At 39.2% G+C, this 18,729-nt stretch overlaps 2 protein-coding genes and 1 long non-coding RNA gene across 19 annotated transcripts; 1 reads left to right on the forward strand and 2 right to left on the reverse strand.

Moving 5' to 3' along the window:
- Window positions 1–47: 47 nt before the first annotated feature.
- On the forward strand, window positions 48–807 carry LOC137000588 (uncharacterized). Its single transcript, XR_010890862.1, has 2 exons — window positions 48–169; window positions 253–807. It is a non-coding gene; the product is annotated as an uncharacterized lncRNA (long non-coding RNA).
- A 48-nt stretch (window positions 808–855) lies between these two features.
- Window positions 856–3,230, reverse strand: Adk2 (Adenosine kinase 2). 3 transcript variants are annotated; one of them, XM_012375220.2, is made up of 6 exons: window positions 2,764–3,230; window positions 2,584–2,658; window positions 1,987–2,194; window positions 1,610–1,885; window positions 1,117–1,525; window positions 856–1,046 (listed from the first exon to the last, which is right to left on the reverse strand). In XM_012375220.2, the coding sequence occupies exons 2-6, from the start codon at window positions 2,595–2,597 to the stop codon at window positions 919–921; spliced, it is 1,035 nt and encodes a 344-aa protein (XP_012230643.1). In that variant the 5' UTR covers window positions 2,598–2,658; window positions 2,764–3,230; the 3' UTR covers window positions 856–918. The 3 variants fall into 3 exon arrangements, with proteins under 3 accessions (XP_012230643.1, XP_012230641.1, XP_012230644.1); XM_012375218.2 differs by lacking the exon at window positions 2,584–2,658; XM_012375221.2 differs by lacking the exons at window positions 2,584–2,658; window positions 2,764–3,230 and adding an exon at window positions 2,273–2,544.
- A 406-nt stretch (window positions 3,231–3,636) lies between these two features.
- lark (RNA-binding protein lark) lies at window positions 3,637–18,679 on the reverse strand. Of its 15 annotated transcripts, XR_010890855.1 has the most exons (11): window positions 16,761–17,027; window positions 15,660–15,823; window positions 15,020–15,565; window positions 14,600–14,877; window positions 11,946–11,993; window positions 7,168–7,605; window positions 6,876–7,081; window positions 6,530–6,783; window positions 4,799–5,063; window positions 4,471–4,648; window positions 3,637–3,729 (listed from the first exon to the last, which is right to left on the reverse strand). XR_010890855.1 is itself a non-coding variant. In XM_067357644.1 (7 exons), exons 2-7 carry the CDS (start codon window positions 15,801–15,803, stop codon window positions 8,243–8,245), a joined length of 924 nt encoding a protein of 307 aa, XP_067213745.1. In that variant the 5' UTR covers window positions 15,804–15,823; window positions 16,761–17,018; the 3' UTR covers window positions 8,017–8,242. The 15 variants fall into 15 exon arrangements, 8 of the variants coding, with proteins under 8 accessions (XP_067213745.1, XP_067213744.1, XP_067213747.1 ...); XR_001101479.2 differs by lacking the exon at window positions 16,761–17,027 and adding an exon at window positions 18,526–18,679 and having other exon boundaries at window positions 6,876–7,605; XR_010890854.1 differs by having other exon boundaries at window positions 6,530–6,771; window positions 6,876–7,605.
- Between the last annotated feature and the right edge of the window lie 50 nt (window positions 18,680–18,729).

The following is an 18,729-nucleotide window of genomic DNA, read 5'->3' on the forward strand; positions in this document are numbered from 1 at the left end:
TATACTTCTATATATAATATTTCTATATTTATAAAAAGGCAAAGAAGAGTATAGTCACCTTGTGAGCAAACCGGCACCTGTCGTGCAAACGAGCAATTACTTGGACTTTAATAGAAAAAATGCATTTGCAATATTTACGCTATATAGTGGAACGTCGTTCGGCACCGCGGTACGGCACGTGTTCTATCGTTTGTATGCAAACCCTGCCAAGTCCTATGCAATTTCGTAATGAGATTATTGATTTTTTTTAAGGGTCGCTGTCTCTGTTTTGTCCATCCATCTGTCTTTCTTTGTTTCTCTCTTCATCCGTTTCAACCGCTCAATATATCGCTATCCTGTACTAAACTCCGCAGTTGACCGCATACATATCGCGTACGACGCACGCGTGCAACGTCTCGCATAATTGAATATGCTGCCCCGGACGACATCGTCCGACCGACAGTCGCATGTGCGAAACTAACCAGCAAATTCTCCGCAATATCTACATACCCGGTGATTGTATTGATTTTCCCGACAGTATGTAAATTAGCGTGCTACGATGTAAGTACGCGTGAGCGGAAAATCCTGCGCAGTTTACACGCTTTTGATATCTGTAAATTACAACTTTAGCCTACAATCCATTTTCTCATTAAATGTAATATACGCAACATAATATTAGTCTTTTTAGTAAATCAATATCATAAAACACGTGTTGTGCGAGAACGTAATTTTATAGGCAAGATATAAAAGAAATATGTATCAGTTTTAAATTGAAAAAAAATAATATAGAAATATACTCACATATATATTCCTATAGTTACAATACAATTATAATTGCACTTGTAATATAAGTACGATATGAAGAAAAGATGAAGGTAAAAAAAACATTAAGATGTTTATTAAGTACACAATTTACAACTGCTATCAAGTTAGCGCCAATCAAGACTGGAAATTCGGCTTTCCCTCGTAAGTACATCCAGATCGTTGTACGATCTGCGTCGCGGCCCAAATACCGCATTTTATGCATGTATCTATACTTTTACCTTGTATAAGTTGCGCGAGAAAACCTGAAACAATTTTTCCTGTTAGCCTCTGTTCGTCAATCGCGATTCAAACAATAAAATTATTTGTACTCACCTCCAACGAAAGCATCTCCAGCACCATTGGTATCTACAACTTTCTCCCCTGGCAGTTTTACAACAGGATATTCCGTCACTGTTCCATCTTTCGCTAGAAGCACCGCTTCAGCGCCTTGCGTTATAACAACAATCCTTTTCCTCTTCTTATTAATTTTGTTCATCTCCGAGATCTTTAGTGCGATCTGCTTCCTGTCTGTTATGTTGAAACCGTTGACGTTTGCAAATGTATCCGCTTCCGTCTCGTTTCCAAATAAAATATCCACATAGGGAAGTGCGGCTAACATCGGCTTTCGGAAAATCTCGCAAAGAAAAGGAGCACTGAGATTCATCATAAATATTTTGTCGTCCTCGTAAGCACATTTGGCTACCGTTAGTATGGATTCCGGGCTGACTGTCAAGAAAAATCCCTGTAACACAGAATATTCAACTTTATGTAACATGTTGTTTTACAGCTGCATCTGTGACTAGCGTGATTATTAAAAAACTTTTACCGATATATAAATATATCTCGCGATATCGATCAGCTGTTTGTTTTCTGGTTTTTCAATATGCGACAATGAAAAGCAATTTGCTGCTGCTAAATTAGCGCACAAAGAACGTTCCTTCCCCGTAATAAGCACTGCGCAAGTTCCAGTCGGTTCTTGATTGGTGTATTGATATTGAACATTCAAACCATCTGTAGTTGCTTTATCCTCTAGAATCTTGGAATACTTGTCTCTGCCAACACAGCCCATATAAGTAGCAACTTTTGGTTTCTGCAGAAACCACTGCAAAATATGAATACTGATAATTTATTGCTGTGCAATTTTGTTTCCATTGCCAAAATAAATTTGTTAAAATTTAAATAACATTTACAAATACTACTTACTTGGGCCACTCTCATAGTGTTCTGCACAGATCCACCCGCGATAAAATCAGCTTTGTACAAGTCAATTAACTCCTCGTATAAAGGTTTGTGTTTCTCCTCAGCAAGGATGGCATTGTTAGACTTAAGGTCATATTTCTTTAAAAATTCATTATCTACTGTTGCTGAAATATCAAGCAGAGGATTTCCCATGCCAAGTAATAGTCCTTCCCTGAAATAATTATTAAATATCGTTAGTAGATATTCTCTAATAAATTCTGTAAAATTTTATTATGTTTTTTAAACTTGCAATAAAAGCAACGTTGTATGATGTCATTATTTTTAATGTGCTTGATAAAAATGACCATAATATTAATAAAAGTAATGTACACGTGCTCTTCGAAACGTCGTTTTAAAATAGTCATATTGAACTTGGTGATAGAGTCAAGTCGATGAAGATCGACCTTGATGGTTATGTAACCTGTATCTTTCCTTCCACGACGCGATTAAATTGTGTCATAAACAACGTCATTAATTACGTGCATAATTATTAATTGCAAGACACAGCCTGCCTGCTTTATAAATAATCATTTAGTATTGTCCAAAAAAAAGGCAGTTTACATCGTCAGCTTCATCGATCATCCGGAGCACATGTGAGATGCATATAACCTCAATATCATGATAACCTCTTAGAACCTATGAAAGAACGATTTGCTCTCAGACCGCACGATAGATGACAAATTCCGAAAGTGTGGAAAAATGGAAAATGTGGAATCGTACGTGACAAAATATTTTACTTACTGTAGATTTTCAGCCATTTGTGCGCAATTTCTCCTCGCGATCACGAGGAAATGTGTGCCGGGAAGTCTACTGCAATAACAACGCTGTTGCTACGATGCGCCACAGACGTTTTCTGAACTTCTTATACGTTGAAATGAAAGAGATCAAATGGCACTGATTGCATCACTACAAAAGAAACCCTCTTCTACTTCACCACAGAATGTTATCGCTAGAATGTTATCGCGGTGACTTATTGCGAATGAGAGCTAAAGAAAGAGATAGAGCCAGGGACAAACATATTTACGTAGATCTATCTAAGGAGATTTAATTACCCAAACGATCTAAATGCACACTAATTCTTAATTTGCAACTCCCAACGATACTCCCATCAGGAAGTGTACTTCTTGTCTTCGTAATATGTAATTTGTATTTACTGTATATTTATTAGTTGCACTTTCAGTATTCTTTATAATTTTTCATGCTTAGAACGATGCGTTTGAGAAGGATAGCAAACTTATGTGTCCGAAACGAGACCTCATGACGTAATACAAAATAAGTAAAGCAATGAGATAAATTCTATTTTCTACTTCTTTACACAACTTGGAACTTTTATATTGACTGAAAAGATAAACATAAAATTATAAATCCAGACGTGCAAAATAATTTATCATAAAATATAACAATCTTCTAATAAAATCGTCCTCCTTCGTTATGTTAATTTGATTAGCAAATTGCTCAAATAACTTCTAGGAAAAATGTGAGATACAGGAGAAGTTTACATAATCGAGAAGCTTTTATAATTCAATACTATGTAATAAAATGTATATAAAAATGTATACCTCGTATAATGTTATGACAGATTCCGTTATAAGTAAAATAGTTAATGAGCTCTCATGGAGTTAAGTATCTTTATTGCTCAATTACATGTTGAATATTTCCATCACTAGGCTTCAGAAGTTTTATACCATTAAACAAAGCAGAGACGTCCTGTAACAAATATTTTACACGAAAACTTACTTATGGTGTTAACTCTTTAATTAATCTTTGCAATTAAATAACGATAGGGAGCTAATTTATTAAATCTCTTACCTGCAAAATTTTACTTACCGTTATGCATTTATATTTAAATAAAATTGTGACGAATACGAAATTACTTATGAAAAAAATCGCACAAAATATATCAGTGCATAAAGATTCCTTATATCTGACTGCAACTATATTGCATTACGTCAGAAGCGAGAAATATGAATTTTTTCCCTTGCAATATATTGAAGATTCTTAGGGATTTATTTATTAATAGTTTTAAATGTTGATTGTAGTTAAATATAAAATATATATGAATTAGATTGTTTACACTGATTAACAAAAAAAAGTTGTAGCAAAAAAAAATCGTACTTCGAGCAATTACTTGTGCAGGAAAAAAAATCACATCATTTCTTGTTTCTGATGTCATAACTCAATTTGGTTGCAGAGAAACGAAGAATCTTAAAATACCGCGATATGAAAAATGTATCGCCAGAAAAATATAATTCTCGCATGACTACAAAATTATACTAGTTTTCCTGAATGAAAGAACCAAAATGAAAAGATGGTCGGTATTATTGCTACAAATGTATCAATACTCATCGGAGCAATTTTATATACGATTTTCGATATTCTTCAGATCAGAAATGATTACGGACAGCGCGAGGGGGGGAAAGAGGGAGAAAGTATTCGCTCTTACGATACCTTCGTGCTCCCGCCGAGCGGAGACTCGGGAATCCGCTTTATAGAGCGAGATTCGGCATGTAAAGCACGTCGTAGGCACATGACGATCTCGTAGTTTCGTCCGGCATACCCTACAGAAGAAGAGGATTCTCATCGCATCTCGCGGAGATGGGCTTTCCCCTAAGAAGCGCCGCTTCTCCTAAGAAAGAAAACATGGCTCTCAAAGGCGTTCGGATAGAAGAACACGGGATATAATTAATGTGTTTCTTTATTTTTCTTTTATTTTATATCTTTATTCGCTTTCTCTTACGCGGGTCGAAACAATACCGGGAGGCTGGATGGAACTTGCCTTGGATGAGATGTGACCGGGATGTAACGCAGCCCTTTATTCTAGCGGGATCTCTCTCCCTCTGTTTCTCTCTCTTTTGATGTGGTACAGAGTGCTGATGGACAATTACCTCTCGCTAATCACGTCGCTCCTTCGTCAGATCACTATCTCTCACTCGCCGCTTCTACTCAAAGCTCTCGTTCTCTAGAGCTTGGCTGGCTCGTCGGCTCCTTCAAGGCGCATCCGTCGTGGAAACGTTGCCGGTGTAGAAGGCTATCATCGTGTCCTATATTACATATCATATTATAATACAGCGTATTACAAATCTCTGCCGGCGCGTTTCTATCGGTTTTGCGCTTTATTTTTTTTTTTTTTTTTTTTGATAATGCGACAACCGACGACGACCGACAAATGCGTGCACTCGTTTTCCGTTTTCTATCACGCGAGGTCAAGGAGGTAACAACCCGTGTTCCGACGTGTCCGCTTTTTCTTGCGTCGACCGTGTCTGTCAAAAATCCGTGCACGGATCCGATCGGCGATTCACGTTTCTCCGTCTCTAGTGAGAACTCTGCCGAGGGACTGGGCTACTTTTTTCGCCTAAGTGCCTGCGAAGGGTCTGTGCCGGCGTATCCGAGATATACCTCAGCGATATACCTACAGACTGGGTTCGGAACTTTCATCTCGTCGAGCTTCTCGAGCAGCCCGAACTGTGTCCCGAACCGTTTGCAACTCGGGGGCTGCGTTACAGACGACGACAGCGGCGGCGGCGGCGGCGGCGACGACGGCGACGGCGACGACGGCGGCGATGCGGCGGCGAGGGCGACGACGAAGGCGAAGACGGCAACGATGACGACGATGACGACGACAACCGCCGGTATCCCGCACGTCCACAGCCGATACATCGCGTATCGAATATATCCGACGGCGAAGGTCTCCGGTGTGCATGACTCCATTGTTCTCGAGTCTTATTTCCCGCACGACATGTGTGTGTGTGACTCTCGCGCGCGTCTACCATACGCGCGCGACTTCAGTTATCGCACATTTTCCCCGCGTACCCGCATTAACGAGCCTCGAGTCTCGTCAAGTACGCAAAGCCGTATTCGCGGGTAGGGGATTGGTTTAAGCGGTATGCTATGCGAGGTTGTAGAACGTTAAAAAAAATTTTTTTTTAAATTAAAAAAAATTTTTTTAAAGTAAAAGAAAAGGCGTTCCAAATTGTTAAGATTGTCTCAAAACCAGTTCAGTGAGAAATTTGATTTTCAAAAGTTATCCCATTCTTAATGTTTCGAATAATAATTAAGGATTTTATCCAACAGTATAACCTACTTCTTTCAAGAATGAAAAAATTTAAGTTTAATCATGAAATTTAGTGTAAATTTAAATTTAATTGAGAAATTAATACAAATATAATTTAGTGTTTTCTTTCTTCAGCAAATTGATTAGATTCTTCAGTTAAATATTGGATACAAAAGTATCCCTTGGTTCTGAGGCACTTGGTGTACGTTCTCGTCGACGATCATGCGCCGGGAAATTCCCGATCTCGACGGAACGATTCCGTGCGCTTGTACGATAAAGCCAAAGTTAACCGGGCATCGACGACGCGCTCGCTATGCGCCGATCAAACTCGCAACTCTTGCGACCGAGGCGACGAAAGAGGAAGATCCGACCTCCTCTCTCGCGACGATTTAGAATACAAATCGACCGAGCTCCCGATTCAAATAGCTACTTATTATCGGACAGAAATCTGCTCACCATATCTCAGTATGGAGAGATGATCGAGTAGTAGCGTGCCTGGTTTTCTACACATTCGTGTTCCAAAGTCGTTCTGACAGAGGCTCGCTCGGTTATCTTAAAGTAACTTTGGGGAGAATCGCGCTGTGACTGCGTGATTAGCTACAGAACGTGGCCGGGCGCCTCTCCCGCCTGCCGTTGATCGTTGCAGAAAAGCGATCTCCAGCCAAATCCGATTCTGTAGACCTGCTCAACCTTCGAGTCTGCAAGTTTGACTGGCACATAACAATAAGCATTACCATGTACATACTGATACAAATCAGATTAAGATACAAAAAGAATGATATTTGCTCGGTTATCTATTTACATTTACTTGCGCGTTTGTTCGGTACCTCTGGAAACAGCAAGGACTTTAACTTTGGCTTTTAATCGAAAGAATTATGCAGGTGAACAATAGCTCGCGCTACTACCATACAGAGATGTAAATGCGTTGGGAGGACGGTAAAGTTTTTTTTCCTATGCTTAAAAATAGGGACAACAGCTTGTCCGAGAAGAAAGAAGAAAAGCGGCAATCTGAAAATTACGTCATTGGATTAATTCAATAAATTCATCACTTAAATTGTTTAAGTTTATAGAAAAAAAAACATAATCATGAATACCAATTAGCAGGCTTTCTTCGTCCTTCTCAGTTTGAGTTTCAATCTACAAACGATACAACATCGCTTTCGACGAACAAACTCAGCCTAGTTCGAGAGAGCCAGCCGGAAGAAGAGTGGGTGAAGTCTCACAACAATTCAAGGAGATGTCGTTCGCACGTGTTTTGAGATTTATTAAAAAATAAGAACTTGCAAAAAAAATCACACGTAAATGATGAATCAGACATACAAAACAGGATATCTCATCTTGTATTATTAAAGCGAGGAGGATATATGTAGCAAACTTATCGTAATCCGTTATCTTTTTTTCTGTCTTTTTCTCATTTTAATACGTATTAAAAAAAAAATTAATATTCCACGTCCGTGTATGCATGATGAACTGACTTTTTCGCGCTATATGTTAGGTCGTGCGCAACCACCTCATCCGCAGTGCCAATTGTTCTGAAAACATTCCAGTCATACAACGAGCGATTTCACATGTGCTCGGCGAATCTCACTACAATGGCCCTTAAATTCTTTAAGACAGAGATAGAGAAATCAAGGATCGAGGTCGCTATAATCTCACAAATGATTTCAATTTCCGATGCCATAGATATTTCGCGTATCTACAACATCGAGATCTTTGTGCATATTGTGTGAAACTATAACACGTTACAATCCTCGTTCTTAACTACTGAGTTTGAGACAAGTGATAGCAGAGAAGGAAAAAAAAGGCTCATCGAGTATAGAGAAACACGCCTGAAGTTGTAATCACCTTAGAAATGAAAAAAAGATTGACAGTAACGTATTGCTTAACTAATATTCGTTTAATACGAATGGGGCGGTGGTTCGCGATGAAAAATATCGAACGGATGTGACAAATGTGTAAAAATTTTTTTGAAAAATTTTATAAAAGAGATTCGGATTACAAGCTTCTTGAATTTTAAATTGATTTCGAATAATTAGATAAGTGGATCCGAAGAAAACGGCCGCGTCGCTGAGTTCCAATTCCTTTATTTTTTTCGACTCAAAATGACACGTAAACGCACCGAGGGTGTCGCGGAATACATAGGATATGCCAGAATCACCGAATGTCCTTTCAGCCACACATAGATGATCTAAAAAAGACACAAGTTATTTATATAATTTTGTATGGACTAAATTTCAGATTAAAAAAACTTAAAAAAAATTGTCTTAAAAATTAAAGTATTAATTCTAACCAAGTTTAATCTCAAATCTTATTATTTAATTATTAATATCTAAATTAATTTTGACAAAGTTTAATTATCTCCAGATTTATACTAATTCTTTAGATATTTAATATTTAATTAAAATTAAAGTCGTCAAATAATTTCCTACAAAATTTTTACCATGCTAAAGTCGATAAAATTATCAGATTTTACATGGCTAGCGGGACATTGATAATTTTAGGACATCCTATATTTATACATGTATCAACATGCGAAAATCCTATGAAAAGTAAAATGTTGGTGGAAATAAGACAGGATGGCAGGAAGTTGCGTGACAGAATTGAGAGAAAAAAAGGTTGACGAGACAGGACTGTGCACACATGAATGTGGAATAGTCATGTCGTGTGAGAGACTTCAATTTTTAATGTGATATCAATTGACAAAGTGCAACGTCTATCCAAATTAGAATTAATCAGTACAACCATTAAAATAAAGATTGAATACCGATTAACTGAATCGTAACAGCCTGTTTAATCAAATCGAAATAATCGTTTAATTCATGTTGTAGAGATTGCACTCTATCGCAATTAAATAAAAATACAGAAAAGCAGAAACAGCTCGAGTTGTTCGATGGGAAATATTGCTGAACTCAATCTACGAATCGAGACGATCAGATTTGAGCGTCTGAGACGCGCGCACAAAGGGTGACCTGCAAAGAGAGCGACACGACCGAGTACGCCGCGCGCGTTCTGGATCGAGATTTTCACGTGTTTTCTGTTGAGCGAGCGCGAAGCGGAAACGCGCGCGCGATTCGCAGGAAGCCAGTGAAGGAAGCGCGCGCGCCCGATCAAGATTTTTCGAGATGGACAGGCGGGGGGTTTTTCTTTTGTGGATGGTGGTTGTTGCTGGCAAAGGGTATGCCGCGAAAGACGGAGCGGTCGGTGTGATTAAAGAAACACGTAACACACGTCGTTTTTGTCAGTTTCACAATTACATTGTTATTACATTTCTTTTATATTCAGCATTATTAATCTTATCATGGTTATAATTTATATAATTCTGAAAAAAAACACGGTCGTTCACAGCAAAAAAGAAAAGGCGTAGAGAGGATAATACAAGAAAAAAAGGCTTACAGTGTCTACGCTCAAAAAAAAAAAAAAGAAAAAAAAGAAAAAAAATAATAACGAAAGTGCGATTATTACAAACTACAACACCGTCTTTTTCTTTATGTCAGAGTTAATCCTACGTTAATAAAATGATTACGTTACTATATGCTAACGATAATGTTCAGCTTAGGTTTTTCCATACAGAATCGGCGCATCCTACGGCGGGTCCAAGTTTTTAATTATCATCTTTTTCAACTTCAGTTTTGAAACAGCAAATATGGAAACAGATTTTCTAAATGGTCGAATCTACACGCTTACCGCCCCATTTGGGGAGGGGGAAAATCTCAAATGTTTTGTTTAAAGCACGACTTACAACTTTTCGATATTCCCTCGCGAGTATGTTAAAAACTTAAGATATCTAATTTGCGTCTCTATACAAAATTATTCGTTAAAAATAATGGAATATTTGTTGTCGGAGCGACATAGATTTGACCGTCTCGGAGGACGAGGCCTGCTCCCGCTTGATTTTTCGAAAGTATCAAGTTACTCGCTCGGAGGGTTCCTCCCTTTCACAAGTTTTTAGAATCCGCGATTCCCGCTAATAGATCTACTTGATTAATAAAATAAGAGAAAAAGAGTTACGATCAAGATGCGTGACGACGAAGTACAAATAGTCCCTAGTACAATTTATCCGCATTTTGTTTGCAACATTTAGATCGTTAATCAAAGTATTGCGCTATTGCGATGGAAGGTCTTACACTCATATGACATATAAATAAGATATAAGATCGACGGGAATTCGGCGAGCGCTACTTATTTTTTTTTCGATCTGAATGTATTTGGTCTAGCGGCGCGGAGATCGTGTTCACGTGCGACGCAATCGTGCGCGGCGATATCACACAAACAAGCGGAGTGTTGAATTACGCCGTACTCATCGTTTGTTATTCATCCAGAAACACTCGGCGGTGTGCGACGCGTACGCGCGCGACACGAGTCTATCGATTGTTGCGCAACGGAGAGAAGGCCAGGGATGATACGACAATTGTTACAGAAAATACGTATTTGAAAATATTGGTTGCTTTCGCGTCGCCGCAAAATACCGGCCCCATCGAAACGCTCGTCGATCCCGCATTTTCGGAATTTGCGACAAATCAATCACGCAAATTGACGTTACAAGGTTCGAAGCCTTCAAAAGGACGATGGGAAAATTTTTCGTTAAAAAATGTCTGTTGAAAAAAATTGTTGATCGAAGGATCGAGGAGTCGTCGCGGTGGAGCCCCATCGAATTCTTAATGTCGAGGATACTCTAACTTTGATTTTATACAAATATATGACACAGAGGGGTGCGGGCGAATGCAATGAGACCGGGTAACGTAAGGTACGATAGGATCGATAAATGGGAGTCCATGAAGAGGGATTCGTCGTGCGACAGGTGATAATTCTCAGAAGTTCTGTTTTTTTTTTCTTTTTTGCGTGTCTCTGCTACTTTTGGCTGGCTGTATTTCGTCTGTGTGTTTTGCTCTACTTTTGTATCCGTTTTTTTTCGTCTAAACAGATCGCACTGCGGGTAGCACTTGTTCTCATAGAGCGGGCGGCAGATCTTCGCGCGTGCAGTTCGCAAGACGGCCAAGAGTATCTCGGTTCCGAGGCTTCCTGCTAGCGACAGACAGACCCGACGGACCGACGACCGACAGAGACCGATCCGAGCCCGACGCGACGATTTAGTACGGTGCGAACCGGCGCGCCGGCGATGGCCCTCGTAATCCCGGTCTGGTAATCAAAATTAAGTCACGTCAGTTACACGGGATCGATGATACGGGTTAAAAACACGGGCTAAAATATAGATTGAAAATGTAAAGGCTATAAATACTTATGAGGAAAGAAAACAGAAAAGAGAGAAATGTAGAGTGTAACAGTACATGAATAAATTGTACGTGTATATATATATATACATATATATATTGTATATATATATACATATACATATTGAAGATTAAAAAAAAGAAATAGATAAAAAAGGACTGGATACAGCAGCTCGGAGAATACCTCGTTTTTCTCGCCGACTTTTTTGCTAATTCTTTCGTTTTACGACAAGAGGAATATTCGTGCAACTCGCGTTAAATATTACTCTTCCGAGCACTCTTCTTTATGAAAGACCGCACTTGGAAATATTTCTCAATTATTACTTCATTCAAAATGGAAGAAAAAAAAGGCAACACTTCCCAGGATGCAAAGTTTTTCAATGATGCCCTATGCAAATGCCTCCTACCACTGATCACTGATCACTGATCACTGATCACGATTCACGATTCGCGTGGGATAGAGTAAGACAATGTCGATCGAGATATTGGGAGATTTCAAACAAAAGCGAAGACACTACCCTTGGCAAGGATCATAACATAAAGAAGAGGGCGGTTTATCATATCGGCTCTAAAATCGCGATTGATAAGAAAGGATTTCTATTTGGGCGTGGTATTGTGACCCAGTGACACTTCACTCTACTTACCTACGCTCTTCAAACGAATCTCGGCTGAAGTCCTCGTACATGCCTCTACTATAACAGCGGTATAATAAATAATCGAATCTACCAAGTGAGATCAGATCAACATATACCATATACTGGCTCCCTTGTCCAAGGCTTAACTTTGTGAATTAGTCCCTGTATATATTCACGTGCAAGGAAAGAGAATCTCGCGTGCCTCGCCTAATATGACTGTCAACTTCGGATGGAATGTTTCGCGTCTGTTACATTCTGACAGCTTAGGATAACCCTGTCGATGAACTATGCACAAGTTATTATCAAAGTTGTTCACCTATCTCTCTACAGCAACACACATACACGTGCGCAGGCGCGTACAACCTGGTTGGTATAGGTGAGGAGAAAATTTTTATATTTATGGAAAAGCAGACTCGAAAAAGCCCCTCGGATCGTGTGACGATTGGAAATCGTCCGCAGAAACGCAACAAATATTTAAAAATCTAGAGAATTTACAAAAGAAGAGTGCAAACAACTAGTGATTCACTATCCGCTATCTGTACAACTTGATCAGGCGGCTGATGAATTCATCTGAGGAACTAACTTTGTCAACATGAAGAACAAGGTCAATACAGAAAACATTGGATACAGCTAGTCATATGAGGCAGGCAGCGGTAGACTGGATTTTTAACCCATGCGAGTTGCAACTTACAGCTTCGCAAAAACCGAGTGTATTATCATATAACAGATAAGAGCTATTTGCAGCCCAGGCTGGGAATTTGTACGGGGTAATAAGGTGGTAACGTGCAACAACAAATTCAAAGTATTTAGAAAAACTGAGAAATTCAATTAATTCTGGTTTTCTATTTGAACGTTGCGAATGGATTTACATACATGAAAAGCTTTGAACCTCGTGAGTAGAATTCAGCTTCAAGAACTATGATTTGTAATTTCGAAGAACGCGAACAAAATCCTTAACAAAATTTTTTATTGCCCTTTTCGTAAAATTTGTAAATTTAAGCGGTGTTACCAATAATAATTTTGAAAATTCAAAGCTTATTTTAAATCTAATTGACATCATTTTATATCATGACAAAAAAAAATCTTGCATTAAATAAATCATTTAAAAAAAAAAAGAAAAAAAAAAGAAAAAAAATTAAATTTTACAGCGAAATGTAATACTTTTTGAGACTAAAGAAAATTATAACTAAAAAAAAAAGAAAGAAAAAGAAAAGAAAAACAAGATGGTCAAATTTAATTCAGAAATATTTTTAAAAATATTGCTAATATTAAATTTTTCGAATATGTTATACTAATATTTTATTGCTCAAGAATTAGTACGTAATTCAAGACGACAAAAAATATTCGTACACGTCAAAAATTGATTCCAATTGATTAATATTACCATAGTTTATGTACACAAGCTTGAAAAACTGGTTTGGAAAGATAACAGGAAATGCCAATACGTATACTCATGTAAACTTACTGATCCAATTCGTCTGGAGAGCTGGTTTCTACTTACGACACGTTTCAAAGACAATCAATTCTCGATGCGCCGTTCCAAAATCGCGCCAGCCCTGTTTCTTTTTTTTCTTTCTTTTCTCTATCTACAGCGTACGAGTTTAAAATTGCAGATCGTATCCTGGCTCGCGGTAGTGCGATCAAGAAATCTAGTTCGCATTCCTTAGGAACGTTTCTTCATCCCAGGCCTCCGCGCCACTCCCGGCTGAGTGTTGTACGTAATAGGGAGCGCTTGAAACACAAAGGATTCAGTGAGAGACATACAGGCCAATCTCGCAGTTAATGCCATGGAACAAGAGAGTCTATGAACAAGGACATCCCTAGAAGAGCAGTCGACATGTTCAAGGCACAATCAGTCGAGACCCGGAAAAAAAAGATTCAGACACCATGGGACGCAGACGACGTAGGCGGCTGCTGTGTATTTCTGACGCGGGTTGTTGTTGCAGCGACAAGAACGAGGCGTGACTACTCGCTAACAAAATGAGTCAAAGACTTACTCTTGTACGACTTGAACGCTGACCCGGGACTGTCTCTCTAGGGTTGCCCGCGTTCATGGACAAAGATGGTACGCCTGAGGTGCACTGAAATTTAGAATGTACAGAAACGTCCAAGCGTCATATAATTAACATTTCACTACGACGGAGTCTGCACTCATGTGGGCATCGGGTCGACACTCGTACGTGTGTATAAAAAGTACTATCTTAAAATCTCAAATATAAGAAAGTAATATTATTTGCATAGGCGATCATGCGTTGTACCGCGCAGTAACGTTGTCGAAGAGAGGAGAAGTTCCGTTTGTAACGCACGACGATAAAAAAGTAAGGAGATAAAACGAAGAGATAAAAGAGTCTGTACATTTAACGAAAATAGCGAAAAGGGCAGAGAGATTTATAACGGAGCAGATATAAACATTGTTAATCTCGCGGTCGCGTGCAACCTATCGAGACTTAACATTAGCTATTTTGTGGGAGAAAAAAATAAGGATATTATAAGGAGATACAAGCCGAGATCTATGTGACAAGAGAAAGAAAGTGTACGACTGACTAGAAAAAAATGTCGACGAATCACCGAACCCCAATTCGCATGAGCTGTTAATCCAGCCTGGAACGTTCACAATGTTAAGTCGGACGAATGAGCAGTCGGTACGCCAAGTACCTACTCACCTGAACCGGCCGTTGTTGCCACTAGGAGGGGGGGATCGGCGGCTGAACATTCCATACTCGTTACCACGGGAGAAGCCAGTGTCGCGCATGGATCCCATACCTAGAGGAGGCATAGGAGGCATTGGGTCTCGTCTTGGGGGTGGCATTGTCATTGGTGGAAAGTCTAGCCCGCACATGGAACTTCCCATGTCACAGGGCCCTGTCATACCCGTAAACCGCCTCTCGTAGAGATCCCTGGTGTCCTCGAAGCCTCGCCTGTCGTAGTAGCTTTCGTAGTCCTGTTAATAAAAGATAAAATGACAAATTAATAGACGAAAAAGTATCTCAAAGCAAATTATTCATGTTATTCACCAGTTATCGTTGATAATAAATATTCTGAATGTAGTTTTTTTTTTTTTGGTAATAAGATGGAAAACTTACCCCGAAGCGGCCACCACCCATGAGCCGGTCCCGAAGGAAAGGTGGTGGCGGTGGTGGAGGATAGGGATCACGTCCAAACATTCGGTCTCTATATCCGTTCCTATCCGGTCCACCTCCCATTCCACCCTTGGGACACTCCTTGGACCAGTGACCGCCTCGTCCGCATCGGTAGCATTGTTCCGGATCTCCCATCCCTGGCCTCTGCCTCACCCTACTGGTAGAAATCTGGACCTTCATCGGCTGTCCATCGACGATTTGTCCATTCAGCTCCTTGATAGCATCATTCACGTCCCCCGTTGCTTCCAGATGAACGAAACCGTAGTTTCTAACAATGTCGCACTCAACGACCGTACCATACTTGGCAAACAACTCGCGCACTTGCGGTGCCTTCGTGTTGTCTGTGAGATTACCAACGAAGATTTTCGTCGTGGGAGTGTTAGGTCCCTTGCGACTCTTCGCTGCCTCACATTTTATTGGTTGCCCATGAACCATATGACCATTCAAATTCTGTATAGCGTTCCGACCTGCTTCCTCATTTTCCATATGCTGTGTCAAATAAAACGTGTGTAATCCTTTATTGATATATCACTGCCAGATTTTACTAATCAAACTGCTGATCCAATAAATGTGATATACTTACCACAAAGCCATAATTCTTTACCACGTCGCATTCCACGACTTTGCCATATTTCTCAAACAATGGCTTGATGTCAGCGTTCGAAGTTTTGTCAGCTAAATTACCAATGAAGATCTTAAATGTGCCAACACTGCTAAAACCCGGCATTTTGCGGCTCGTGCGAGAACCTAATATCATAGAGACATTTATTTAGAATATGGACTAATGTTCTTCTATCACTTATCTTAATTAAGCTCTTTAATAAGCATATATATAATTTATTTCAGTATTGTTATTCTTTTGATTGCTAAAATATTTTACAGTAAATTTGTAGAAATATTACCATAATATTGATAGAAGACACAAATTATATTATAAATTTATAAGTGTAGCTGTAATTTTTTTCATAACAATGCATGTGCACAATAGTAATCTTTGCTATGTGACGATAATTCCCTGAAATATGTATCATAAATATCCACCATATTCATTTTGTTATAGATTTCTACGAACGCTAGATGTCTGGCATCGCCAATATAGAGTCGTTAAAGTAACCTAATATAATAGAAAGATAAATTTCGACGCTAAACAAAAGTGGATTACATATTTGTTCATGGTAAGCGTTGAGAATTGCTTCTAATTACGCCGGCATCAACATCGCAATTCCAGAGCAAAATTGATAATACAGCTATAACGAATTTTGTCGTATTAAATTTTGTTTGTTTGAGATTACTCTAGGCAATTAAATATATAAACTTAACTTCTCTTCCTTTCCAAATAAAACATTCCGTTTGTTCTAATCACGCGTAATAATTCGTTCGCAACGCTTGATGACGCAGACTCGAGACGACGGCGCCCTTCCGTGCTATCGGAAAGAATCGGAATGACGCGATTGTTTGGCCCTGACGCTTCCTTTCCTCCATCTTGCCATCCGTTGACGAGCGGTTAACCAATTTACTTATAACGCGTGCAAAATCGTCCCTTCCCAACCTCTACACAAGCATATCCGTGTTTTTCTCGCGATATCGAACCGTTCACGGTATACCCGGTCTCAAGAGACAACGCCATTTTAGTGCATGACTACGAGAAAAATCTCCACACCGACCCGGCGATAAAGATACGTACCTGCGGTCGAATGTTTCTTACGACGCTGCGTACACGAACGATGCTTCACGTAAAATTCGCGTAGACGCGAGATGCCCACGAGATGTCTATTTGCGTGACTCGTCGAATGTCACGATAGATGAGCGAAATTCTTCACAAGAAGCCGGTTCTCATACACAATCTCAACAAGATGCGAAGGCAAGAATGTGCAACCTAATAATGGCGGACGTACTCGCCGCGTTGCGCGTCCCTCAATTTACTACGCAGGCGCAAACACACGAGCATGATGAACGATACCGGGTAAACGCGGGAGTCCTACTGCGCCGTCTCTATCGCATTGCCATCTACTGTCATTTTTCCACATTATTTAATTGTAAATCTCATGTTCGCTCTTATGATGAGTAGAAGTGATTGTACGTATTGTCGCATTCTGTGATATTAAATTTTGTCTTAGGCTACGATATAAATTTTGGATATGAAGCGTTTATTACAAATAAATGAATAAATAATCCATTTGTTTTAATTCAACCCAATTAATATTAAAAAATAATACAATAGTAAAAACTATTAAATTTTATTACTGTACGGTAGTACAGTAACTTGGCTAACCAATTGACAAATATTTTTAGAAATACCGTCAAGTTATAAAGGTACGCTCTATTAATCTCTCAAATGCCAAATTTTTATCAATCAAATCATTTTCTTTTCATTTCTGTTTATAGAGAAACGTCTTGATAAAATTATGATTAAAAATAATTTCTTACTCATTTATTGAATTAAACATTATTGCAATCAGCTTTGGAATATTCGAACGAGTATATATTTAAACAATGTTGTTGGTGGTCGGCCAAATCGTAAATTTCGTAGCATTCGTCACAAAGAATAATTAGAATCTCGCCGGGCTCGTACATTATGAAATATTAACTTTGAGAATAACACACAAGCATGTCAGACAACAATCGAAATCAATAGGAACAATATAATCGTATTTGTGCAATGATTGTTGAACTGAGATTCAAGAATTGTTCAATACGATTCCGGACATGACGAGTAACAAGGCGGCATGGAAAATTACCGCAATGGATGAAGATCGAAAGGTGTAGCGAGTGTGACAAAGACAACAAGTTCGCAGAATGCGAGACGGCGTCATCAAGCCGCTTGTCGATAAGTTTAATCTCGCCGATGCTGCAGACGCGACTAGTGTATTTCGCCGAATTGAAATTCCGACGCTGTATAAGAATGAGTTGCACACGTTTATTTACAACAGAAACGCGGCAATTGACGCATTAATTAATTATCGTAAAATCAAAAAATAAATTCGCCAAAATGACGCCGGTAATTAATACATATTAATAATTGATAAATTGTCAAGAAAAAAAAACAGAAAAAATTAGAACCGAATCTAATCCAGATAAATTCACATTTCGACATCGCGGACGCGCGAAAATAATACGCTGCATGACAATGGAAATACAACTGGCGGCACGAAACACGTAGAAATTGAACTCATCGGGGACTTGTTCAGGCTTTTGGCCGTCAGACGCGTATCGCGACTTGAATGATGCAAGACAAATCCCAAATTAAAGATATCGAAACTAGATTTCAGCTTTCTCGAATGATCGAAATCCGGGACCGGCACAAAGGCAGGGCTGAACCGAAGGGAAACCTGAACCGTTCGAAGTGCCGCCGATATCGTAACGATTCCAAGTAATGTTTCATTAACTACCTTAGCACGATGTTCTGTTTTTCGGAACAGGGTATATAGCAATCTGATCAAAGTACTCACCAAGTCAATGTTCCGTAAAACTTCACGATAGAAGAGAAGACGCGAAACTGCACGCTTCCAAGATAAAAAGATGGCGAAACGGAAATGCGCAGCGATGGTTGCGCCCCCTCAATTGACGCTTCCGATCAATTGTACCAACCTTTAGATTTTTTAGTAAGTTGTCACACTGTTTTATCCTGACCCATCTGCACTTTGGACTCATCT

The sequence above is a fragment of the Linepithema humile genome, chromosome 6 (genome assembly GCF_040581485.1).
Source record: "Linepithema humile isolate Giens D197 chromosome 6, Lhum_UNIL_v1.0, whole genome shotgun sequence".
NCBI classification, from domain to species: Eukaryota; Metazoa; Arthropoda; class Insecta; order Hymenoptera; family Formicidae; genus Linepithema; species Linepithema humile.